Raw genomic sequence first — 27,527 nt, 5'->3', positions numbered from 1 at the left:
TTAATGATATACTAAAACGGTGTAGACACTAGTGTACCAACGTTAATACAAATGCTGACATATCAAGTGCACGGTCTAAATTATAACCGCTAAATTTTAAAGCTCATGTATTTATTTTAAATAATTGTGATGTCATGTTATTTTATTTTTGTCTGAATAAATGATAACACAGAAGTTATCAAAGACGTTATAATTCGATCATTGGTTCTTTCTTCTTTTGTGACAAATTGATCGATGGCCGCAAGTGTGTATAATTGAGGCCTTATTTGTAGATATTACTTTTAGATTGTTTAAATACATCTTAAGTTCATTTAAATTAAATAAAAGAGCTTAATTTGTTCAGCAGTTAGTTTATTTTAAGATTCCAACAATAAAAGAATATTTTACACAAAAAAAGGCAAACACAAAACTTGTAACAATGAACAAATAATATTTAAAACTGACAGCGACTTTCAATACAAATTTCGTGTGCAGGAGTTTGAGAACTATCTTCGTTGAAACTAAGGAAATTATAAAACACTAACAACTGTGAAATAATTAAATAACCCAACTTTTTACCCGAGCGATCCCAGATCGAGTCCCAAACTTTTTAGATCTACTTAAGATTATGAATATTTTTAATCCTGTTATAATTGAATGCAATATTATGTTTTATTATATTTGAACTAACTCATTATGTTAATGCTATTATACTTAAGCTCACTAAATTTGTTAAAGCTATTATACTTCAGCTCACTAAATTTGTTAATGCTATTATACTTCAGCTCACTAAATTTTTTAATGCTATTATACTTCAGCTCACTAGTTTTTTTCTTTAATGCTATTATACTTCAGCTCATTAGTTTTTTTCTTTAATGCTATTATACTTCAGCTCACTAGTTTTTTAATGCTATTATACTTCAGCTCACTTTTTTTTCTTTAATGCTATTATACTTCAGCTCACTAATTTTTTATGATGTTATTCATATAAAATCACTTATTTTATTAATGGTGTAATACGTGAGCTCACTGATTCTTTTGTTATAAAAACTCTTTAAATCTGTCAAGTTAAGACAACCTACAGAATTCCATATTTAAAAAAAACAAACATGTAAACATAATTAAAGTCCCTCTAAATCATTAAATCCCTCTGTAAAGACTACTTTTGTCGGCCATTTTACCAGTGGTGAAAGTTTAACCAAACTGTATGTGTTGCTGTTAGAACCATATTTGTGGCCGTTTAATCCATATGTGTGATCGTTTTAACGTCCAACTTCTTTCGAAAATGTACGGGTCCCACTAAGGGATTTTTTCGCACATAGCGACTGGTCAATGTTGGCTATTTTCACATGTTGATTGTTCAGTGTGTTTAGTATTTCTGTAAGCCCCTTGGTAGACCTCCAATCTGTAAACAGTGACAATGTGCTAGGTCCACAAACGTATAGCAGAGGGGAAGAAGGAAAGTCTAAGGCATTCAGTTCTAAAGAATGGCACGATCAGAGACATGGGAGCCGTACTGTTTGCAAGGCTTTTAACCAAGTGTAACCATTCATTCAATATCCGAAAATTGTATGGCCCTTTTGACCTTTTTTTGGCCGTTTAACGACTTATGACGATTTTAACGAGTTTTGATACCGTTTATCAGGCTCCCATTAGGGTTTTCGTTCTATATTATCATTTAAATTGAAACCTTACAGGAGAGTGACCGTTTAGGCCTATCTGTGGGCCGTTTTAAATGAAATCTACATTGCAGGGGAGGTTACCGACGCGAAGAGTTTTTGTAGAGAGTGTTAGAAATAAGGTCAAATTAATGAATTTGGCATGGTTGCAGCTTCGCCATGTGTTGTGTAAACCACGTTGTACTGTTACCGTGACATTTCGTACTGCGGCTGTAAAACGAAAATTTAGAATGTCGCAGGACATCGGTGACAATAAAAACAAAGTTTACAAGGTCGTACTAACAGGAGGTGAGTCTTTGTTTATACAACTAAAACTAGTAAAAGATGATGACCATGTCCTTGGGATAGTCAATATAAATTGCCGCCATAGAGTCTTTTGATGATTTTTGCTTTGGCAGACTCTTGGATTTATTCTGAACGCGAATTATTTCAGCTAGTCCTTGGGGTAGATGTTATTGAATGCTTTAAGCTTTTAGGAGTTCATACGTGCAGCGATCCGGAGGGCCAATACAGCTGAGAGTTGGATTATTGCAAGTCCTTGGAAATAAGAAATATTATCTGACATATTCCAAATAATTTAATCAATAGTCTTATCGTTGGGGTTAAATGTTAGGCAACCGCTTAATGTAATTGCAATAATTTAACTCTCAGCTTTATAACCCAAAGGGTCAATGCTGATAGTTGCAATGCGCTGTCTATTGTTCAAAGGTGCACAATTTTATGACCTCTGCGAAGCGGCTTGGGAACACACAAACTTATAAATGTTTACCTGTCTAAAGCACAAACTGTCTAAAACACAAAAGTTGCAAGTCCACAAAAACATGGTCATTGGCAACATGCATATTTCCTTGAAAATATTTTAGTTAAAATCAAGAATAGCAGTTTTGAAAATGTTTTCTCTAAGATAAAAGAATAATCAATTTTGAAATTTAATTGAAATATTTTCTTTAAGGACTTTGATGACATAATAATATCAACTATTTGGACACACATCTGAAGTATTGATTTTCATTGATGGTCATTGATGTTCTGCAGGGCCATGTGGAGGCAAGACGACGGGTCAGACAAGGCTGTGCACATTCTTTGAGACGCTTGGTTGGAAGGTGTACAGGGCACAGGAGACAGCACTGGTCCTCATGAGGTCGGCAAGCTTGGCCTTACATCTCTGTCCAAAATTAGTGTTGTTATGCTACACAAATCATTAATATTAGTATGACACTTGTTTGCGTTGATTTTGTGGGCTTACCTGATAAATTAATCAACACAAACACATTGGACGATAATGACGGATACAAATGATTTCAACACAAACACATTGGACAATTACTGATACAAACTATTTCAACACAAACACATTTGACAATAATGACAGATACAAATTATTTTAACACAAACACATTGGACAATAATGACTGAAACACATTGGACAATGACTGATACAAATTATTTCAACACAAACAAATTTGACAATAATGACTGATATAAATTATTTCAACACAAACACATTGGACGATAATGACTGAAACACATTGGGCAATGGCTGATACAAATTATTTCAACACAAACACATTGGACAATTACTGATACAAATTCCTTGTTTTCCAAAATCAGAAATCCACATATTTATTTATCAATGAAAAAGTCTTGTTTTGAAAAGAACACAAATTTATGCAGACAAATGTAAATGGTTGTACATTTTTTTATTCAATCACGGTTTATTGTTGAAGAGAAAAACATGTTGGTCTTCATATTTATTTAGTTGAGTAGAATATTGGATTTTAACTGTCAGAATTTCTTATTATATTTTATTATATATTACCTCCGCAAATGAGGTTTGTAAGGGGTCATTGTGATTGCTGTTTAGTCGGTTTGTCGGTCTTTCAGTCCATTGATCTTTGGTGAAGTAATGGGCCTTGTGCTTAGAAATTTTCTCTAAATAACTGTTATCGGGATTTGTTTTCGCAGTTCTGTCAGATATGGAGCTGATTTTTGGTATGTGTGTCTAGCTACATGACCTACAGATGAAGTGTGAGTTTTGTTCCGGACTAGGCCTAAATTAAAATTGAGTTTGTTTGCCCTTTACCGACCGACCCACTTTTTACCCCCCGACCCAAAAAATTTTATTGCGATTTCTGAAAACTTATTTTTTTTATTTTCGTTTTTTTCGACGATGACAAAAGAGCCGAAAGCAATATTTATTCATGCGCGTATTTATATCCCTGTCTATTATTATCGCCCCTGACCGATCTAGGTCGCTCCGATGGTTGGAATTTCAAACGCCCCAGAATAGACAGTAATGCAAGCGTCTATAACCAGCATCGCGATCAGCGGTGTTCCGTGAAAATAGCCGAACGACATCATACTTAACCATTGGTTCGCGAAAGTAGTCGGACATATACGAGTTTACGTTCGTTGTACACATGTTGTTAACGTGATCCAAGATGGCCGACAATTAAAAGAAATAACGATGCTCAGCGAGAACAAATAACTATCGAATTTACGACGGACATCATATAATAAGTATCGATTAATGAAAAGAGCGTGTCATTCTACGATTGAGCATAGGTTTTAGATACAAATAAAACTCTCTTTTTTTTGCAAATGTATGAACTGAATGTCACAGAACAAGTGATGAAGTGTTTGAAAATTGGAATGCAGTCTACTCGCAAAGAAAAATACATCTAACAGTTACAGGATTTTTTTTGTCGAAAATGCAAAATAAAAGACAAACATGATTTATGCAAGTGGATCTGTGTTTAATCAGATTCATGTGCATATTCTGCTTTATTATGTTTGCCACACTGAACAGTTTACTGTAATGGCATGTTAGTGAAATGGATATGTAAAGGTAAACTTATTTAATTTATTAATGTCTCTTAGCTAAATACATCGACAACACTCAAGTATATATGTTTAAAGCGTTAGTATATCCACAAACTGAAACTAACACCCACTGTCCTACAGTGGGACTAACCACCCTCTCCCCCGTTGCGCCTACACCGAAAGGTCCTGCAACGTACCTATCCAGATCCAGAATTTATTTCCCCAAATCAAGTTTTCATGCTTATGTTAGTTGCAATAATACAACTCCCAGCTATTGACCCTCTGAGCTGTACGTATGTACTCATAAAAGCTCAGAGCATTCAAGAAGAAATAATGCTTTATAATAATGTTCAGTTTGCACTTTTATGAATTTTCTTTTCCATGCTGAGACTATGCACTAACCGGTCAAACACTTAAAATTGAGGCCTGTAAAAACTTCAACAGGCCTGTGAATTGTTTCTCCTGGTAGGCAAGTCTGGCCTGTAAAATGTGATGGTCTTTCGCCACGTCTGAATTTTTCCATTTAAGGCTTTGGGCTGTCTTTCTACACTCCTTCAATGCTTGTTGCATGCTAATTAAGCCCAATTTAAGGGAAAGGTTTAAGTTAAAAATAAAAGCTGTCTGGCTGTTAAATAATTACAAATGCATTTGAGCAATTAAAATCATATAATGAACAAATATTTGATGTAATAAATAACACACAAGCATGCATTTGATATTAATATATGCAAGAAACAGCAAACAAGATAATGTTAAGCTACATAGGGCTTCGTACACTGCAACAGTGCTTTAATAAAAGTGTTTTAAATATTCATAGACTATTAGTGTATTAAAAATATAATTTCTCAAATAAAATAAAATAATTTTCCTACCTACCTACCCACCTGTAAAATTTAGGGTCGGTAAAGGGCAAACCAACAATATTTTAATTGTGGCCCTATTGATTTTTTTGCAAAGTTATGGAGTTATGGAGCAACTTAACATTTTTCTCTAAAATAGCTGCTTGGGATTGCAAAGCGCGGCAGCAGGCATTGTGTTTCAGGTACACAGGTCTTGTTTGTGTATGTATGAATTGCAGTTTTTTTTCATTCATAATCTGATCCAGTATTCGACCTCATTTTCAATGGTAAAAAGAATACATGTACATGTATTAATTTTTCCCAAATGTGACCTACACATTCCCAATTGCAGGTTTCCCAATTATTTTTTTTTTAGATCTTTAATAACATTTTGTTCATCTCCCATCCAACTATATAAGTTCAACCTTAGTAAATATAAATCTGAAAACACATTTATTCTCAATTTTGCAGCATTTTTTAGCAAAACAACAACAATACTTATTTCCCAATTTAAATCAAACTGCCTCAAATTTCCCCAATTCAGACACTGTATTGTGAAACCTAGTTAAGAATAAAGAAGTCCCCTTTTTTGCCTAATCATCATGAAATTTGCTTTGAGAATGTTGCAGCATTTCTTGTAAAAGAACAATACCTGATAAGAACAAATCATTTAATGCTTTATAATGATAAATGTGAACATTGGATCTAAAAAGCTCTTGTAAAAAAGAAGAATAAAATAAAGAAAGAAAAAAAAGTAACCCTCAACTGGGCTCGAACCACTGCCCCTGGAGTAAAAATCTATCGCTTTGACCACTCGGCCATCCGTGCTCATCCAATGAGTGATGAATTTTATACTATATATAAGCAAATTTCGTAGTATCACAAAATATAACGACAACAACAAATTTCTCCAAAGTTTTAAATGGTTTTGCATTGCAACACTTTATAATTTTCAGGTTTTTAAATCATCAAAAGATGCATATAATGTATAGGTATTTTTGAGGATGGTAAATGTTCAGTATTACTGTTACCTCAAAAATATCATATTCATAACTACAACAAAAATTTGCATATCTGAAACATTTTTTTTTCAATTTTGTCAGTATTAAACTTTTGAACTAGTTAAGATATTTTTAAAATTCAAACTAATTTAAAAACTGCACATCAAGGCCTACAGTCTGATTATGATCATTTTGCTCATCAACATGTTTGAAAAAAATCACTGTGGTTGCTTAGTAAAAAGAACTTCATACCATAACATTTTTTAAATGAGTGCATATTTGGTAACCCATCTTTTTTTTTTTCCTGTCCTCCTACCCGACACTTTTAGAAAAAAAATCCGAAAATCATTTTAATAATTTTTTTTGGCCTAATGGTTGATCCTGATGGCTTTGTTGTTCTACTTTTTATGTCCCCCACTATAGTAGTGGGGGACATACTGTTTTTGCCCTGTCTGTTGGTTGGTCTGTTGGTTGGTTGGTCTGTTTGCGCCAACTTTAACATTTTGCAATAACTTTTGCTATATTGAATATAGCAACTTGATATTTGGCATGCATGTGTATCTCATGGAGCTGCACATTTTGAGTGGTGAAAGGTCAAGGTCAAGGTCATCCTTCAAGGTCAGAGGTCAAATATATGTGGCCAAAATCGCTCATTTTATGAATACTTTTGCAATATTGAAGATAGCAACTTGATATTTGGCATGCATGTGTATCTCATGGAGCTGCACATTTTGAGTGTGAAAGGTCAAGGTCAAGGTCATCCTTCAAGGTCAGAGGTCAATTATATGTGGCCCAAATCGCTTATTTTATGAATACTTTTGCAATATTGAAGATAGCAACTTGATATTTGGCATGCATGTGTATCTCATGGAGCTGCACATTTTGCGTGGTGAGAGGTCAAGGTCAAGGTCATCCTTCAAGGTCAGAGGTCAAATATATGTGGCCCAAGTCGCTTATTTTATGAATACTTTTGCAATATTGAAGATAGCAACTTGATATTTGGCATGCATGTGTATCTCATGGAGCTGCACATTTTGAGTGGTGAAAGGTCAAGGTCAAATATATGGGTCAAAATTGCTCATGTAATGTCACTTCTGCAATATTGAAGCTAGCAATTTTATATTTGAAATGCATGTGTATCTCATGGAGCTGCACATTTTGAGTGGTGAAGCTCTATGTCATCCTTCAGGTCAAACGTCATATAGGGGGACATTGTGTTTCACAAACACATCTTGTTTCAAAATGTATTGTAACAATGTATACAATTTATTGCTGTCATTACACGATTTTATGGTTAAGTTAAAAGATGGATTGCAAGTATAGACTTTATTCAAGTCTTGCATGATATCTGCAGATGAGTAACTACATGTATGTTTGTAACTCTGTTTTTGATGAAAACCTAGTTCAATTGCAACTTTTGTGTTTATTTTCAGTGGGGGTGTAAAGTTTACAGAGTTGTCAAAAGATGAAGGTAAATAAGACAAGGTTGCATGTGTTCTCTATTCATTTGTTAAATCCTTGTTATAGCAAAGCTGGGCTGAATGTATGTGTGTTTAATGTCATCCCAGATTAGCCTGTGCAGTCCATTTTAGTTACAACAATATCTGCTTTTATCGATTTTTTTTCGTTTCAGGAGAATTGTCTTTTTTAGAAAGAAAAATGCTATTTTACAGCGTTTTTCCTTTGTATAAAGTTGGTACCATAAAACGACACCATTCCCAATGAGACCATTTTTCCCAATGGTAAAAAAAATAATTCCCTATTCACAACTTTTTTTTAACTGTCAAGGATTTTTTCATCAATAATTGTCAATATTCCCTATTCTGGTCATTTGTGAAAAAAGCATGTTTTTTTGTCAGAATTGTAAGATTTGTACATGATTAAAAACACAGTTTTTCACAAATAAAAATAAGTGGTTTGCAAGACCGGTTTGCTTATTTTAAAATAAAGATTTTGAATCATTTAAGGGCTATAGGTCTTGAGTCATGCCAGCAATTTTATATAGTTGTCTGATTTTCTTTTCTTAAAATTCAGTATTACATAATGAGGTGTACATGTACTTGATTCTGTGTTTTATCCTTCTCCCAGCCAACCAAAGTACTAAACTCTAAAGATAGTTGCTCAGCTTGGCCACCAACTGTCAAAAGTAAGTTTCTATCAGTATCCCTGGTTGTGCAATATAAACATTTTAACACAATTGGCACAGAGTGAATTTATGCCAATATGTGTATTACCGGTACCCCGGTAACAAGATTTGCATTCACATTCAACAACAGAGCCTTCATCTGTAACTGTTGTTCTTTGATAACTTGTATCACAGAATTGATCATTAAATGGCAATATTTGTGAATTTATTTGTTCCAATTGTAAATTTTCATATCAAAAAGATTTTTTTTTTGAATTATGGAATAGTAAAAAGTTGCTTTTGTTATATAAGTGGATTTCCCCGAACAGTTGCTTTAAGGGGCTGTGTTTGTGGTGTTTGACATTCAATTGTTGTGGTAACTTCATACTGAAGAGTGTTTTGTTAGAGATAGCTGACATTAGGAGTGGATGGTATAGCTAGGTTTAGCTTAACATTTTACCAATCTTTTGGATCACCACTGTGCTCTTTGTGATGTGTACACATACAAAGTTGGTACTCAGAACAAAACATTCTTCATACATGTACACAGGCTTTTTCCGCTCCATTTTGGGAAAACGCCACACTGGAATTTTGGGAATATTGCGTCGTGAAAACCCCCATTTTGGGAAAAAAAATAATCGCAAAATTGGCTCAATTGGGAAAAATTATCACATGTAAAAAAGTGTTTCTTATATTTCAAAGACGCCGTTAACTGGTAAATAACGACTATTTTGATAACTTATTAATAAAATTTTACAAAATATTATGAACATGTGTAATAAGTGCAGGTTTTTTAATCTATATTTGAAGAAAAGGCCTGACCTTTTTTTAGGTGAAAAAATCGCGCGAAGGGCCGGATTTTGAGGAAAATAAGGAAAGTCTTAAATAATCATTAACATATTTTACAGTTTTTTAAAACAAATTCAAGGCAACAAATTATTAATTATGCAATACTTTCTATTTTCTACACTGGATCAGGTTAACTCATATATTTTTGGAATTGGGAATTTTTTTTTTCACTTGGGAAAAAAACAACCAGATTTGCATTGGGAATGGGGCCGAATTTCGAACCCGTGGCATAGGGCGGAAAAAGCCTGGTACATTACAGTAATATTAATTAAATCTATATTCTGATGAGGCTGCAAAATTGTCTTATTTTCACAATTGTTTAAAACAAATTGTTCAAGTTGCACACAAAATGTGTGAGACAAATCATCAATAATGTGAACAAAATTGGATATAAAATATACAAACATAAAATTTCTTCAAGTTTTCATAGTACCGATCAAACTTACATTTTAGATCTACATGTACTTTCCATACCTTGAATCAAATATAGTGCTTCTGTCATAGCACATAGATAAATATATACATTCTAAGTATCTTTCCATATTGAAGAGTATGCAATTTGTTTTCCAAGATGGCGTTGTCGTCTTAAATTGGAAAATCAAGATTGCAAATTTACTGCATGGGCCTATACAAACAAGTATTTGTTTGAATTGGTCCCTGTTAAAGGTTATCAAAAATATCTCCTGAAAAAAAACAACTTAAAAATGCCACTGATTAATGATAACAATTGATTGGACGCATGTTGTCTAAAGCCATATTGGTGACAATGTATGAAGTTACATTTTAAGTTGAGTGAATAAATATACATGTAATGTAAATATCATAGACTTGTTTGCTGTTTTTAATTAAAAACTTTAGCTTGTCATGAGCTGTAAGTAATGTGGCCCTCCTCTTCTAGGACCTAAACAATGCTAACATAATTTGATTATATAAGATTACAGTTTGATTTAGGCTTTATTTAAAGATTTCATTACACTTAAAAGTAACTGTCAAAACAATACTGGCATACGAAAATAGGAATAAAAGAAAACATTTGTAACAAAAAGTGTTTAGGTTGACATTAGTCTAATCTACCTGAGTTCAGTCTTTGGAAATAAGGGGTTTAATGCATGTGTAAAGTATCCTCCCAGATCAGCCTGTGCAGTCCTCACAGGCAAATGAGAAATAACACTTTCCTGTTAGGCTGGATCAGCCTGTGCAGTCCTCACAGGCAAATGAGAAATAACACTTTCCTGTTAGGCTGGATTTTTGTTTAGAAGAGACTTTCTTCAAATGAAAACTTCCATAAAAGAGGAGAGTGTTGTCTAAGATAAGCCTGTGCACACTGCAGAGCCTATTCTGGTACAACATTTAATATACATTAAGCCCTGTTTTTCCAGAAGGCATCTCTAATCAATTATCTTCTTACAGCTTACAAGTTCCAAGAGAACCTGATCAAGAGCATGATGCAAATTGAGAACACGTACTTTGACCTTGCACATTCGTGTCAGAAGAACTGTCTGGTAATCTGTGACAGAGGCATTATGGATGGCTCAGCGTGTAAGTAGCAATCATCAATAGAGTCGTGTTCTGAGAAAACTGGGCATAATGAATGTGCGTTAAGTGTCATACCAGATAAGCCTGTGCAGTGCGCACAGGCTAATCAGGGACAACACTTAACGCTTTAATGGTATTTTGAGTTTCAAGGAAGTCCCTCCTTACGGAAAATCAAGTTTAGGCGGAAAGTGTCGTCCCTGATTAGCCTGTGCGGACTGCACAGGCTAATCTGGGACGACACTTTACGCACATGTATTATGCTCAGTTTTATCAGAACAAGACACAACATATGGCTCTTTTTGCAAGAATTGGGCTAAATGCAATGTGTGTAAAGAATAGTCCCAGATTAACCTTGTGCTGTCCGCTGAGGCTAGTCTGTGATGACTCTTTCTGCTTTTGATGTATTTTTTGTTGAAAGGAGGTCTATATTTAGCCAAAATCAATTATAGGCAGTCCCTAACTAGGCTATGTAATCTGCACAGGCTAACCTAGTTTTCATATAATATTTCTCCATTTATTTCCTGAAGTGATTATATTATGCAATTTAAATAATAACTCTGATTTGTTTTAACATTTTCATTTTTGCTTTGTACTGGTCAACATATATTGCACCTGTAAGTCCATTGTAACTTTTATATGCTCTCTGTTGTAGGTATAATAATTCTTGGTTAGGGTTGGTTCTGAGTTCTGTATTGAATTCCACTGAACTTGTTAGGGACATAAAAAGTTCTGTATTGAATACTACTCCCCTAGTTAGGGACATGTAAAGTTCTGTATTGAATACTACTCCCCTAGTTAGGGACATCCCCTAGTTAGGGACATGTAAAGTTCTGTATTGAATACTACTCCCCTAGTTAGGGACATGTAAAGTTCTGTATTGAATACTACTCCCCTAAAGTTCTGTATTGAATGCTACTCCCCTAGTTAGGGACATGTAAAGTTCTGTATTGAATACAACTCTCCTAGTTAGGGACATGTTAAGTTCTGTATTGTATATTGAATAATACCCCGGTACTCATCTACATGTAGTATGGATAAGGTCTGGGTTCTGCATTGAATACTTTAACCTTTCCTATAACCTTATTTGCATGTCATTACCTTTTGTTTTTCTTATTTTTTAGAAACATGTATGGAAATATGATGTACTAGACAGGAATAAACTATGATACGAGATAATGTCACAATAATACATGTATGCCTAATTCACCTTGAATCTTGATTTGTTCAATATCTCAAATATATGAGCCTCATTTGGTAAAACAGGCAAATTTGGCATGCTCATATAGTGTCATGCAAAATTAGCCTGTGCAGTCCACACAGGCTAATCAGGGAAGATACATGTACTTTGCGCTTTGATTGAAGTTTTGGCTTAAATGGAGTCTCTTCTAAACAAAAAACCAGTCTAGATGGAAAGCGTGATATCGAAAATGAAACAAAATGCTGACCTAGAGAGAGCTGTACAAATATCTTCTTGTCTTATGCAGATTTAGACCCTGGGGACTGGGAGAAGATGCGTAGAGAAAACAATTGGAACGAGGTGGATATCCGTGACAACCGGTATAACCAGGTGATACACATGGTGTCCGCTGCGCTTGGGGCTGAGGAGTTCTACACATGTGCTGGGCACAAGACCCGGCATGAAGACATCGACTTTGCAAAAACACTTGACAAAATTACCGCACAGGTAGATGGTACACCTGCTACTGTTTTCATGTATGTATTCTTAACACATTGAACATTCATTTCTTAACACTTTGAGGTGATATGACTACTAAACACAATTATATTTTGCATTTGTCTGTCTTGTAGACAGTTTTCAAGATTTCATAGTTATGCAAGATATTTCAACGGAGGAAAGTCATGATGGCATCTGCCAATTGTAGAACCTTGTAGTTAACTTAACAGAGCATAAAATCAACTGCAATAGTCTTGTAAACTATTGACAAAATGCAATACATAAAGCACATTTATGTATTTTTTCTGAGTAAAGTTATAATTTTGAACAAGATTTTTCGAAGGAAAAAATTGGTTAATCAAGTTTTCCGAAGGAAAAAACTGGTTATTAGATTGGTGAATGTTGGCGGGCGGATGGGCGGGCGAAACAATTCTTCCTTACGCAACTCCTTCAATTCTCAACGGATTTCAATGCAACTTGTGGGAGCAGTGGTCTAAAGGTAGGACACTGGCTTAGGGATCGAGAGGTCCCGGGTTCGAATCCCGCCCTGACCGCTGGAATTTCCTTGAGCAAGAAATTTATCCCACAACTGCTCCTCTCCACCTAGGTGTATTAATGGGTACTTGTGAGGGAAATAAGCCAATGTGCCGTGGCTGCATACTGCGCCAAGATGTTAACGGACGACTTATGACCCAGTGATCAGGTAAAAAACTGTAAAGCGCCTTTGAACGCACATCTCGAGTATGAAAAGGGCGCTATATACATGTAAATGTGGTTAACAAAAATAAAAAATAAAAAAACTTTCACAAAATGATTGTCACCAAGTGCCCTGGCATATATTGTCGGGAGTTTATGATTCGGTCGAAATAAAGGTCGCCACGACTAAAAATAGATTAAATTTGACACAAGGGGGGTAACTAGGAACAATCCGTAACTATGCACATTTTGAAGTGTTTTTTTGTTCAAATTGAGAACCTGGTTTTGTGACAATTATGTCCCTTGTTGCTGAGATTTGTGTTATCCCATTTTGTTTGCCCATGTTGTTATCCCATTTTGTTGGCCCATGTTGCTAGCCCATTTTGTTGGCCCATGTTGTTAGCCCATTCATTACTGATTACAGGCCTGGGTAGGGCACCCATACTATGATGTAATTGACAACAGCACAGACTTTGAGGAGAAAATCATCCGACTTATCAACGTAAGTTGGGTTACACTGGTTGTTTTCAAATGCAGTCAAAGTCAAAGCCTTGTTCTTAGTTGGAAAACTGGGCTTTTAAAGTCTTTTGGTGATTAGCATGTGCAGTCTGTACGGTACAAAGTTGGGTCACATGCCTGCAAATACAAGGCCAGCAGGTCCATTCTTAGAAAACTATTGTAGCCACTAGTGGCAACAGTGTTGTCAAAATCTTGATGAAACTTGGTTTTCATGTCCTTCTTGAGTAATACCTGGTTCAAGCTGAAATCTTGGTCACAAATGTGCAGTCTGCAGTGTTATCAGGGATGACTCTTTCAGCCTTAACTGGATTTTTGTTTCAAAGTGACTTCCTTTAAATAAAAAATTCCATTAAGCGGACAGTGTGATCCCTGATTAGCCAGGGAGGACTGCAGAGCCTAATGTTGGAGGACACTTTATGCACATACATTAAGACCAGTTATCTCAGAGTAATCCTCATTCAATGGAACTTTCAAATGGTATTGCCATCCCTGATTCAAACCCACTTGCCATGTTGCCTGTTTGCAAATTGTATGTCATTTATTACCTGGCAGGTTGTATGCAAGCGGCTTGGCATTGACACCGGGGACCGTCTGCACTCCAACACAAGGAAACGCAAGTTCCTTGTACGCAGCATGCCAGAGGAATCCGTGAGTGACCTTGCATCAACATATATCTAACCTCATGTTTGAAACATCTTTTAAAGTTTGCCTGAGATCAATCTGATTATGTTAAGATTTTGGTATTGCCTTAATTCCGTTGTTTTAGTCTGTTGTGTATCAACATTTACCTTTTCAAGATTAATTTCCCAGTTTCAATGAAACTTGGTCTAAAAACTTGTCTTGAAAGTATCCATACCAGTTCAGAACTGGGTCATCGTGGTAAAAAACAAACATTGAGTAGTAGCCTTTTTATCGGCCAACCAGAATACAAATATTTTTTCTAATGATTTCAAGTTAGATAGGTTTCAGTTTGTTGGAGAGGCAGGGCAGTTTTCCTTATATGGTTGTTGTGTAATCGTTTAAACACTCAAGAAGTAAATTTTTTGTCTATCATTACAAAACTTGCTCCAAACATTTTGTTCTGATGATATTTTGACCTAGTTCACAATGATTTCAGTGCATTGAACAACACAGATTTGAGATTTGTCAGTTTTCCTTATGTGGTTGAATGGAAACCTGTTGAATACTTAAGAAGCCACATTGTCTGCCAAATGTTAAAATAACTTGAAAGGTTAATTTTCCTCAACTGCAGTCTGCACTGGCTTATCAGGGACAACACTATACACTTTTATGATATTTTCTGTTATAAGAAAGTTTTTTCGTAGTAAAAATCTATTTAAGGCGGAATGTGTGGCCCTGATTAGCCTGTGCAGACTGCACAGGCTAATCTGGGAGGATACTTTACGAACATGCATTAAACCCCTTTATCAAGACCCAAATGGATGTTTAATTGTTTCCCTTTCGTGTCTGATTTCAGAAGTTCCCTGCATTCCAAGATTTCACAGTTATCCATGATTACCTTGTGACGCCAAGCCGAAAGATGCAGGCAAGGCTTCGTAAGAGAGGGCAGGGAGGTAAGGGAGATCCACTGTGCCCACACACAATCACTTATACCCCTATATTAAAGATAGTATTTAAGTTTGCTTATATCTTTTGACCACTTTATTTTTTAGAGCAGAAACTTTCTAGGCTCAATAGATTTCATCCATTTTTCCTAAAGATGTTTTGTAGCCTTTTTAGGCATTATTTATAGCTTAAAGGGACTGTCAACCACGAATCACAAAAAAAAAAAGTTCTAAAATACCGTATTTTTTTGCAATTATTAGTTTGCATTGATTAAAATTTTACGACTGGTTTATTACATTACTTGAAAAAAGTTCATATTGTCAGTATATTCGGTAATAAAATTTCGTGATGTGAAATTGAAAAGTTCATCGCGAAAATATGTGACATAACGATATACACACTATAAATAACGCAAGTAGATTTATCATTTTATACATGTATATAAAATATATACAGTTCACTACGCATTCACAATTTGCATTCCTGGGTTTACCACGTGACGATGATGATCAATCTACTGGGGTTATTTATAGTTAACTGGTAGTTACCTGGTAGACATACCCAGTAAAATTTATTACCGAATATACTGAAAATATGAAAACTTAACAACTTTTTTCAAGTAATGTAATATACCAGTCGTGATATTTTAATCAATATAAACTAATAATTGTAAAAAAATACGCTATTTTAGAACTTTTCTTTTCTTCGTCGTCGTGGTTGACAGTCCCTTTAACACTAATTATACCCCACAAACGAAGTTTAGAGGGTGTATAGGAGTGAGCTTGTCGGCCGGTCGTCGGTCCGTATTAAGTTAAGTATAAAGCTCTCTAATTCAAGTTGTTTATCCGATCTTTTCCAAACTTGGTCAGATGTTGTATCTAGATGATGTCTAGTTTATACCTGCCATAGGAAGAGGGGTATTGTTTTGGGGTTGTTCGTCTGTCTGGTGCCCTATCTCGAAACTATTTTGGCCCAGTTCATTGAAACTTGGTATATGTGCATTTGTGGAAAAGATGATATGAAGTTGATGCACATAAAATTCTGTTGCAAACCATTTTCAATAAAGGTGTTACGGTCCTTTTGAACTTAAAATACCCTTTTTATATGGTATGTTTTTAGTCCCCTATTGGTTTCACCGGAGGGGACCTATGGTTTTGTCTCCGTCCGTCCGTCACACTTTTCTGGATCCTGCGATAACTTTAAAAGTTCTTAATATTTTTCATGAAACTTGGAACACGGATAGATGGCAATATGGACATTATGCACGTCATTTCATTTCGTTCCTACGTCACAAATTATGGTTGCTATGGCAACAAATAGACTAGAAATACTGCTGAAAATGGTGGTTTTTCTGGATCCTGCGATATTAAAGTTCTTAATATTTTGTCATGAAACTTGAAACATGGATAGATGGCAATATGGACATTATGCACGTCATTTCATTTCGTTCCGACGTAAAAAATTCTGGTTGCTATGGCAACAAATAGACTAGACATACTGCTGAAAATGGTGATTTTCTGGATCCTGCGATAACTTTTAAAGTTCATAATATTTTTTCATTAAACTTGAAACATGGATAGATGGCAATATGGACATTATGCATGTCATTTCATTTTGTTCCTAAATAAAAAATGTTGGTTGCTATGGAAACAAATATATAAAAAAAATCTGGAATTTCTGACAATGGTGGAGCCGGTAGGGGACTTATATTGCTTGACAATAGTCTTGTTGTATATGTTTTTTATTCTGTTTTTATCTAATTCTCCAATAACATTTAGCTACAGCAATGAAACCACAGTTGTCCTGAATCAAGTCACATGCAAGACTTATAACCCTAGAGGCAAGGTCGAGGTCCTTTGTTAAGGTCAAAGATCACACATTTATGAAGTTTTAATAATGAATCAATTTCTTCACTTACATGTAGCATCACAGGTTTCTGAAATAGTATTCTATTATTGTTCTCCTTTGTCTTGTTGTGTGTCACATGTTAGTCTCAAGGATCAAGTTCAAGGTCAAACATTGAGGTCAAATATTACACATTTTGATTAAATATGCTTTACTTTGCTAGGCTTCTTCCATACATCATGGTTCTAAAATATATAGGGTTGAGACACATGCAAGACCCAATAACCCTAGAGGTAAAGTTAAGGTCACACATTGAGGTCAAAGATTACAAATTTAACGACTTATTCATAATTTAGCCATTACTTCACTTAGAATCAAGGAGTTCGGTGATAGCTTTATACAATTGTTCTTCTTTATCTGGCTTTGTTTCACATGTAAAACTCAAGGTCGCTAGGACCTTACTGAGGTAAAATAATACACATTTTGATTAAATATATCTTACTTTGTCAAGATTTTACCATACTTCAAGGGATTTGCACCCATCCATAAACAAAATTTATTTCTCTGAAGCTATTGATTTTACTAATTCCCATGTCATACTTATTTTTTTAGGCAAGCAAGCTACTATTATTGTTATTGTATTTAGGCATCATTTACAGTATTTTATTTATTTAAATTGCCACTTTTTACTATACTAATTTTAAGCTGTTTTCTTGGCTGTTTTCGGAGAAAACCCGAGGTATTGTCATAGCCAGCTCGTCGTGTCGTCCAACGTCCGCGTCGTGCTAAAACCTTAACATTTTGTTAAGGTTTTGAACATTGGGTCTCAAATCAAAGTTCTTCAACCTACAACTTTGAAACTTCATATTTGGCTGCACCTTGATGAGTTCTACATGCCACACCCATTTTTGGGTCACTAGGTCAAAGGTCAAGGTCACTGTGACCTCTAAAAAAAATTATTCTGACAAGCTTTCATTTATTCAAAACTGCATCCGCAGCCGAGCGTGACACCCGTTATGCAGTGCTCTTGTTATGTCCCCCAGTCTATACTAGGGGACATATTGTTTTAGCCCTGTCTGTTGGTTTGTTTGCGTTTAACTTTAACATTGGCCATAACTTTTGCAATATTGAAGATAGCAACTTGATATTTGGCATGCATGTGTATCTCATGAAGCTGCACATTTTGAGTGGTGAAAGGTCTAGGTCATTCTTCAAGGTCCAAGGTCAAATATGGGGGGGAACCTAGTGTTTCACGAACACATCTTGTTTTTATTCATTTCACTTTCATGGTGGTGAGGTATGCTTAAAATAAAAGTTTGGGACACAACAAATTCATCTTTCCTGTTTCAAAACTGTCTACAGTGTTAATTTCAAGTTGAACATACTTACCATTTGGACTTATGGGTATTCCAAGCAGGAAACGAACAACTACTGTAAACAGATACCATGTAAAAAGTGGTAAAAACATTAACAAATTAACACATGTAAATGAATTATTATATGAAGTTCCGCTTTGTTTCTCATGGTATGAAGTTGTACATTGTATGTTGGGACATAAATTGTGCATGTGCAATTGTATCATCCTACTAAAATTATTGCTTAAGTTATGCCTTTTTCAACTTTGATGATTATTTTTACACATTGGTTAACTTTATGGCATGCAGTGTCTCAACATATTGGTCAGTATGGTGACTTGCTCTAGATGGGCTTATAGTTTGTGATTGATTTTAAATAAAATGGGTTGACTACTGTTGACTTGTGGAGTGTATGATGGCATGGGCATCTTGTTCTACATGTAGGTACTTGGACATACACCCACACAATACGGCGACCAGAGATCAACAAACAAAGCGTCGAGTTGCGTATGGCCATCAACAGCAAGGATTATACGGTAAGTAATGCTCGATTGGTCCTTGTCCGCTCAGGTTTTACTCATAAGTACCCAAATTATTTAAAAAAATTTACCTGCGGTACGGATAATATACTCAGAAGTACCCTGGAGTATGGTTGGGTGCCTTCAAAATACTCCAATACTCAAATACTGAAGTTTGTCCTGTAGATGTCTGCCCTTTAAGTAAGGCTATTAGTTGTTGCTCTTCAAATTTGGCTAGTAGCATTCTGCCCTTTTAGCTTGGAATGTAGTTGTCTGCCCTGTTAGTCTGGCATTTAGTTGTCTTTGCTTTAAGTTTACTATGTAGTTTTCTACCCCTTTAGTTAGGCATGCATTGGTCTGCCCTTTAAGTCTAGCATTAAGTTATCTTCCCTTTAGTTAGGTGTGTATTTGCCTCTTGATTCCTAGCAAAACTATTGTCATTATAATAATCTAGGTTTCTTGACTTAAATGGTAGATATGTACTGATACAGTTAGTCTAAGATGGTCTATTACCTAAGTCACATGATGATGATATTCAGAGATGCAAATTATGTAGATATAGAAAGCATTTTTAAAGGTATTTGCATATAGAACATAACCATTTAGCTTAGTTTAAAAATCATGTGGTCGGCGCTATTAAAATTTGTGCTACAAATTACAATTGTTTAAACATTCACAGAAATATTGAGAATAGAAATGGAAATGTTGATACTATACCTAATTATAAACAACAACATTGTATATATTTTTATGCCCCTGGTAGGGTGGCATATAGCAGTTGAACTGTCCGTCAGTATGTCAGTCAGTCTGTCTGTCCGTCCGAAAAAAACTTTAACATTGGCCAAAACTTTTTCACTATTGAAGATAGCAACTTGATATTTGGCATGCATGTGTATCTCATGGAGCTGAACATTTTGAGTGGTGAACGGTGAAGGTCAAGGTCATCCTTCAAGGTCAAAAATATGGTGTCTGTCCGTCCGAAAACTTAAACATTGGCCATAACTTTTTCAATATTGAAGATAGCAACTTGATATTTGGCATGCATGTGCATCTCATGAAGCTGCACATTTTGAGTGGTGAAACGTGAAGGTCATCCTTCAAGGTCAAATGTGTAATAAATGGCGTCTGTCCGTCCGTCCAAAAACTTTAACATTGGCCATAACTTTTTCACTATTGAAGATAGCAACTTGATATTTGGCATGCATGTGTATCTCATGGAGCTGAACATTTTTAGTGGTGAAAGGTGAAGGTCAAGGTCATCCTTCAAGGTCAAATGTCAAATATATGGCGTCTGTCCGTCCGAAAACTTTAACATTGGCCATAACTTTTTAATATTGAAGATAGCAGCTTGATATTTGGCATGCATGTGTATCTCATGAAGCTGCACATTTTGAGTGGTGGAAGTTGAAGGTCAAGGTCATCCTTCAAGGTCAAAGGTAATAAAAAATATTAAAAAATCAAAGCGTCATTCTCATGAAGCTGCACATTTTGAGTGGTAGTAGTTCAAAGTCAAGGTCATCCTTCAAGGTCAAATGTCAAAAAAAATTTTTTTTTTTTTTTTTCGAAGTGGTTTTCTCATGAAGCTGCACATTTTGAGTGGTGGAAGTTCAAGGTCAAGGCCATCCTTCATGGTCAAATGTCAAAGGTATTTTTTTATTATTATTTCAAAGTGGCGCAATAGGGGGCATTGTGTTTCTGACAAACACATCTCCTGTTAGTTGTTAAAAATAATAACATTATCATTTCATCAATGTTTACAGCTTTTGTTGAACCAGCGTGATGAGCAGCATGAAAGTGTCACAAAGCAGCGACGGTGCTTTCTCTGGCAGAACCAGTACTATCAGATGGATGTCTATATGGAGCCACAATCAGACAAGTAAGTCTTAGACAGAACCAGTACTATCAGATGGATGTCTATATGGAGCCACAATCAGTCAAGTAAGTCTTACATAGAACCAGTTCTATATCAGATGGATGTCTATATGGAGCCACAATCAGACAAGTAAGTCTTACATAGAAGCAGTACTATCAGATGGATGTCTATATGGAGCTACAATCAGACAAGTAAGTCTTAGATAAGTTATTGAAATACATTTGCATAAATCTTAAATGCATAAAAGACGGATATTCTTGCAGTTTTTGCCAATTTCTTAAAGAAGAAATTGGTGACAAAATTTCATGTTGCGTGAAGCATAACAGTGTAGTATTGATCTAATTTTTTAACAAGAACACAGGCTTATTAAATAAAGTAAATTCCGATGTATTGTAGATTGCCATAAGCAGCATACAAATCTGTCTTTTATGCACTGGTTTAAAGTCTTAGAAAAATTGCATTAAAAAGTTATTTGAAAAAAAAAGCACCACTGACTGTTGTGTTTACATCCATTAACGTTTAATTGGGATCCCAACAAAGTCACATGATCCTGCATCCTGGAACCAGTACTTTCGCTTGGATGTCTACATGTGGCCTCATGTTTTACATCCTTGCATGAATGCCTTAGTAAATGCTGATTTCCTATTTGTACTTTGTTGTGGGGTTAACAGCAATATAAAACAAAAAACAAGCTTTCACTGTCTGATTAAAATATTTATTTGCTACTCAAAAATTAATAAGAAATAGTTCATTTAAAATTGAGGAGTAAAATATATATATATTATTGTTCATGTTCATTGTATTTTGATTTGAGTAATTAATGGAGCTAAATAATTTAATTCTTTTTAAAAGAAACATGGATGTGCAAGTAAGTTTTCTTATTTATATATTATACTCTGTGGCTTTTAATCCCTTTGTTCAAAGTCAATACGGACCACATTATTATTGAATACTTGATATTTATTAATAACATTTAAAAATTACACAAGAGAAGAAGAAATTTGTTTTAGCTCCATGAAGCATAAATTGTCTGTACCTAACACATTCCTGATCTTGCTGTGCAGATGTCAGGGTCTTATCTTGCTGGAGACATACACAACCAAGTCGTCTGATGAGATAGCGCTGCCCGACTTTCTGGACATCGTTTCAGAGGTCACAGACGACCCAAAGTTTTCTATGTGGAACCTCTCTGTGAAGGATGACCTGCCAAACTCACCCAGCAAGGCCAAGGATCTGTGCTCAACCGAGGGCTGCAGTGATATCTCAACTGACATTATGGATAATCATTGATATACTGTAACATCGGTTAGATTCTTTGGGATGAATTTAGTGGTTTTAAAAAGACTCGTGGACTGAACATTTGTTGATTTCAGAATTTAAAAACAAATGGGAATTTGCATTTGTGATTTTCCCCATGTGTTTTTGTTGACTCTGTGGATCAGCTAAACCACAAATAATTAAAAATCAATGGCCCACGAATAAAAATGAATTTACAGTATATGTGTTGCATGTCTGTTTTAAGTAATTGACCTCATTTAATGTATAAGCATAATACTTAATGTATAAGCATAATACTGGGGCAACATTTCTCAGGAAGTTGCCAATAAGTGTTATTATTCTGAGTGTTGTGTTTAGAAAGGCAGCATTTGAAGCTTAGTGAACCCAGATATAGGGTATATTATGTCCTGGGTGTTATATAGGGTATATTATGTCCTGGGTGTGATATAGGGTATATTATGTCCTGGGTGTGATATAGGGTATATTATGTCCTGGGTGTGATGTGCAAAATGTCACTGAGCCTTGATATGGGTAAACAAGGCCTGAATGCATATTTTGGGGAGCATATAGTTGCCATATTGTCCTTCAGTACTTCCTTCCTTCCGTCACTTTTTTGTACAGTTTCTCATAGCGCCTTCAATATCTTACCGATCTCTTACATATTTGGTATGTAGGTTCCTTGCATGGACCTCTACCTTTTGATAAGGTCACTGGGGTTAAGCTCACCCAGGCTAATAATAGATTTTCCATCACACTTATATTAGTTTCTCATAGCGCCTTCAATATTTCAACCGATATTTTACATATTTGGCATGTAGGTACCTTGCATGGACCTCTACCTTTTGATGAGGTTCGAGGTCACTGGGGTCAAGGTCACCGAGGCTAATAATAGATTTTCTCAAGGTCAAACAAGGGGAGCATCCATCGTTTTCAACGATACTTGTGTTGCACATTAGCTAGTGCAGTCCGGTGTAAACAAAATTGACAATTGTGAATTTGCGTCGTCTCATAGAATTATGAACAATACTCTTTTGAGTATGTTCTGTTTTACATACCTAAAATTTACTTCTGGTAATATGACATGATATTGATGCATTCATTTATCAAACATGCATGCTTTTATATATTAAGTTATAATATTAACATTACTATTTACGAGACTTAATAGTGTTCGATGTCTTGAATAACCTGTACAATTTCTAAGTCACTGTGTTCTGCATTTAAAATGTGTATTGATACTAAAGATGTGAATGTGTTCCTATAATAAATATAATTCTCCCTTTGACAAATATACATGTATGCTCCTAAATCCATTTTGATTTGTTTAAAGTTGTGTTCAGATTTTTATGTGTGCTACATTATGTTTTCATTGTGTCGTGAGGCTACATTTTATTACATTAAATAGTTTTACTACTGGAGTGAATTCTTATTAATTATATCAGGTCATTAAAGTATAAAACCTACATTTATGAACACTAAGCTTGCCTGACAATATTAATTGTTAACTTACGATCCTCACCCCTGGAAATCCGTTATGATGTGAAAAGTTGGACGTGCTTGAAAAAAGTTTCAATATATTTTGCTGAATTTCGGTAGGGTAAGACTCACCGTTAGTAAATCCAGGTATATGCAAAGGAGGTATATAGCGAGCTTTTAAGTATATAAATGAACTGCACTCCTGTCATATCTTGACATCTTTGGCACTGCACCGGGTCAGATTATTTTTTCATCAACATGTTGAATGTAAAGTCGAATTTCTCCACCAATACAAATTTTATTTAGAATTTACCCTGGCGGATATGATACTTGGGGACATTGGTTAATATAATTGTCTGTGCAATTTTTTTTCACTGGCATACCTTTAAAGAAATTTGTAAATAAAGTGCTTAATATAGGACAAATCCCAGCATCGTCGACTTTAAATAGCCATATTTCAATAAATTCTGAATAATAATAACCAGGATTATTCTAACATACATGGTAATACCTCCTTTGCATACACCAAAATATATTTTAATTCAAAAATGCCTTTAAACAATTATAGAAATGGATTTACTTAACCTACCGAAATTCATCGAAATCTATCAGCAACTTCTCCTAGCATATCCAACTTCTCACAGCATATGGCGTTTCCGGAGGTGCTCAAGTGCATTTAAAGTAAAACTAATGCCAAACATGTGTGATACAAAATATTAATAGGTTCTCAAAAAACTATTCCATGCATGTTATATAACAATTTATGCCCAAGTGTTTGCATATCACATTTTGATGTTAGCCAGTCTAGCAATGAAAGCTATGTTGTTTTTAGCTCTACTGGCCAAAGGCCTGAAGAGCTTATGTCATGACGTGGTTTCCGTCGTCCGTCAGTGTGTGCGTGCGTTAGACTTTTTCTTGTTTACGCGATAAAGTCCAGAGTTTTCATCCGATTCTTTTCAAACTTGTTCAGTGTCTTTATATTAATGAGGACTCGAACCTTATTGAAAATGGGTTACATCAGAGAAAAAAGTCCAGAATTATCTCGCCTTGAAATTGAGAAAATTGTGAAATAAGGCTTGTTTACGCAATAAAGTCCACATTTTTCATCCAATCATTTCCCAACAGTTTTCATCCGATTGAATGTTAAGTCGAATTTCTCCACCAATACAAATTTTATTAAGAATTTACCCTGGCGGATATGTTACTTGGGGACATTGGTTAATATATTTGTCTGTGCAAAAACTTTTTCACTGGCATACCTTTAAAGAAATTTGTAAATAAAGTGCTAAATATAGGACAAATCCCAGCATCCTCGACTTTAAATAGCGATATTTCAATAAATCCTGAATAATAATAACCAGGATTTTTCTAAAATACATGGTAATACCTCCTTTGCATATACCAAAATATATTTTAATTCAAAAATGCCTTTTAACAATTATAGAACTGGATTTACTTAACCTACCGACATTCATCGAAACCTATCGGCAACTTCTCCTAGCATATCCAACTTCTCACAGCATATCGCGTTTCCGGAGGTGCTCAAGTGCATTTAAAGTAAAACTAATGCCAAACATGTGTGATACAAAATATTAATAGGTTCTCAAAAAACTATTCCATGCATGTTATATAACAATTTATGCCCAAGTGTTTGCATATCACATTTTGATGTTAGCCAGTCTATCAATGAAATCTATGTTGTTTTTAGCTCTACTGGCCGAAGGCCTGAAGAGCTTATGTCATGGCGTGGTCTACGTTGTCCGCAGGGATCATATTTTCCCGCAACATCAATCGGTCCGGATTTAAATGGGGAAAAAGTGTTCGAAAATTTATATCCGAAATCATGACAAATTACGTTAAAATATATACCATTGATTTTGCTATTCATGAAGATGGTATAATAAATGTACAAGTTAAATTGCCTTAGGCATTATTTTTAAACGGAACATACGAGTTTTCTCATTTTGTTTTATCATTTGCTATTTCATTGACATTGGTTGTTTCGTGTGCTGTTTTATCTGACTGTTTTTCATTGTTGTCAATTTTATTAGTCTGTGTAAATCTATACTGATGTTTTAAATTGTTGTCAACTCGATAATAGCTTACAAACATGCATTGAACCAATCAAATGTCTGTGCATAGGTTTGTTACTGACAATAACAAAACCAAATAGTTAAGATATAATTCATGTACGTTATAGTTTGTAGTCGAATAACCCACGGCCGATAGTTAAGATGCGTAGGGATTAAATGATTAGAAACCAAGCATCTAAACTTTCGGTCGTGGGTTATTCAACAACAAACAATAAAGAACACGAATTATTTCGATTCTAACACGATTTTTACTGAAGATTTATACAATGTATATTATTTTTCTTGTGTACTATTTTATTTGAAGTTCGGCCCATAAAAATAACTTTCGGCTGTTCTGTCGATCAGATCCGCGACTTTTATTTATTTTTTGCCGAATTATTACGCTGGTGGAAAATGTATCTGCATATTTTGTTTAATTACAGTGCGTGCTTTTAGTGTATAAGGTCTGCCCACAATTATTGCAGAATATCCGATTTTTTTCTTGGTTTATATGACAGTTTACTGTATCATGCATGTTTGTTTAATTACTGAGCGCGTGCTTTCAGTGTATAAGGTCCGCCCACAATTATTGCAGAATATCCGATTTTCTTCTTTGTTTATATGACAGTTTAGTGTATCATGCATGAAATGCAAAATTTCCACGAGGATAACATCGAGGTTTGTATCTCCGAAGTAACTGTCAACGATTTTATCCTGGACGAGCACACCTTACGGACCGATTGTGCTAGGTATAAGACAGTGAAATTATCGATTAATATTGACACGGGGTTATTCATGCGTGACTTATACACAGCCGCGCGAATCTTCGCTGCTTGGAGCCATATTCTGATACTAGTCGGCTGACATGCAATAATCTGGTCCTGACCGGTTTAGAGACTGCAGCGAATGGTTTATCATACCTAATCGAGATGAGAATGTAATTAGGGTGTGCACTGTGTAATCGATTTCGTGACATGGGAATTTTAGCAAACAGAATCAGACCGACTGTTGGTGATTTTCAATCGGTCTTTCATGACCTCAATCGGTCTAGGACCGACAAAAATATGATCCCTGGTCGTCCGTCAGTGCGTGCATTAGACTTTTTCTTGTTTACGCGATAAAGTCCACAGTTTTCATCCGATTGTTTTCAAACTTGTTCAGTGTCTTTATATTAATGACTCGAACCCTAGTGAAAATGGGTAACATCAGAGTAAAAATTCCAGAATTATCTCCCCTTGAATTTGAGAAAATTGTGAAATAAGGCTTTTTTACGCAATAAAGTCCACATTTTTCATCCAATCGATTTATCAACAGTTTTCATCCGATTCTTTTTAAACTTGTTCAGTGTCTTTATATTAATGAGGACTCGAACCCTATTGAAAATCGGTTACATCAGAGTAAAAAGTCCAGAATTATCTCCCCTTGAATTTGAGAAAATTGTGAAATAAGGCTTGTTTACGCAATAAAGTCCACAGTTTTCATCCAATCATTTCCCAACTTGCACAGTGTCTTAATCTGAATGATGAGTCAAACCCTATTGAAAATGAGCAATATCATAGTTATAAGTCCAGAATTATCTAGCCTTGAATTTGAGAAAGAAATGAAAATTCAGTTTTTTGTGTGTGATAAAGTCCCTAATTTTCATCCAATTCTTGGCAAACTTGCACAGTGTCTTTGTATCAATGAGGACTCAAACCCTTTTTTAAAAAGAGCAGTATCGAAGCAATAAGTCCAGAATGACTTCCCCTTGAATATGAGAAAATTTTGAAATCCCGCTTGTTTACGCACTTAATTCCACAGTTTTCATCCAATTATTTCCAAAT

At 35.1% G+C, this 27,527-nt stretch overlaps 1 protein-coding gene across 2 annotated transcripts; it reads left to right on the top strand.

The window, feature by feature from the left end:
- Positions 1-1,717: 1,717 nt before the first annotated feature.
- On the top strand, positions 1,718-23,574 carry LOC127839666 (TRPL translocation defect protein 14-like). Of its 2 annotated transcripts, XR_008030363.1 has the most exons (12): positions 1,718-1,946; positions 2,694-2,799; positions 7,755-7,792; positions 10,706-10,834; positions 12,316-12,515; positions 13,627-13,704; positions 14,274-14,369; positions 15,199-15,295; positions 18,932-19,023; positions 20,766-20,881; positions 21,943-22,830; positions 22,975-23,574. XR_008030363.1 is itself a non-coding variant. In XM_052368051.1 (11 exons), the coding sequence occupies exons 1-11, from the start codon at positions 1,790-1,792 to the stop codon at positions 22,166-22,168; spliced, it is 1,335 nt and encodes a 444-aa protein (XP_052224011.1). In that variant the 5' UTR covers positions 1,718-1,789; the 3' UTR covers positions 22,169-23,574. The 2 variants fall into 2 exon arrangements, 1 of the variants encoding a protein (XP_052224011.1); XM_052368051.1 differs by having other exon boundaries at positions 21,943-23,574.
- The last annotated feature ends 3,953 nt before the right edge of the window (positions 23,575-27,527 follow it).

The sequence above is a fragment of the Dreissena polymorpha genome, chromosome 1 (assembly GCF_020536995.1).
Source record: "Dreissena polymorpha isolate Duluth1 chromosome 1, UMN_Dpol_1.0, whole genome shotgun sequence".
Lineage (NCBI taxonomy): Eukaryota > Metazoa > Mollusca > Bivalvia > Myida > Dreissenidae > Dreissena > Dreissena polymorpha.
Note: the sequence above shows the minus strand (reverse complement) of the source record. Positions and strands in the feature narration are given on the sequence as shown.

Coding starts and splice junctions, on each gene's coding strand:
- LOC127839666 (XM_052368051.1), top strand. CDS start 1,790: ATGAATTTGGCATGGTTGCAGCTTCGCCATGTGTTGTGTAAACCACGT. Junction 13,705..14,273: donor AAATCATCCGACTTATCAAC/GTAAGTTGGGTT, acceptor ATTACCTGGCAG/GTTGTATGCAAGCGGCTTGG. Junction 14,370..15,198: donor GCAGCATGCCAGAGGAATCC/GTGAGTGACCTT, acceptor GTCTGATTTCAG/AAGTTCCCTGCATTCCAAGA.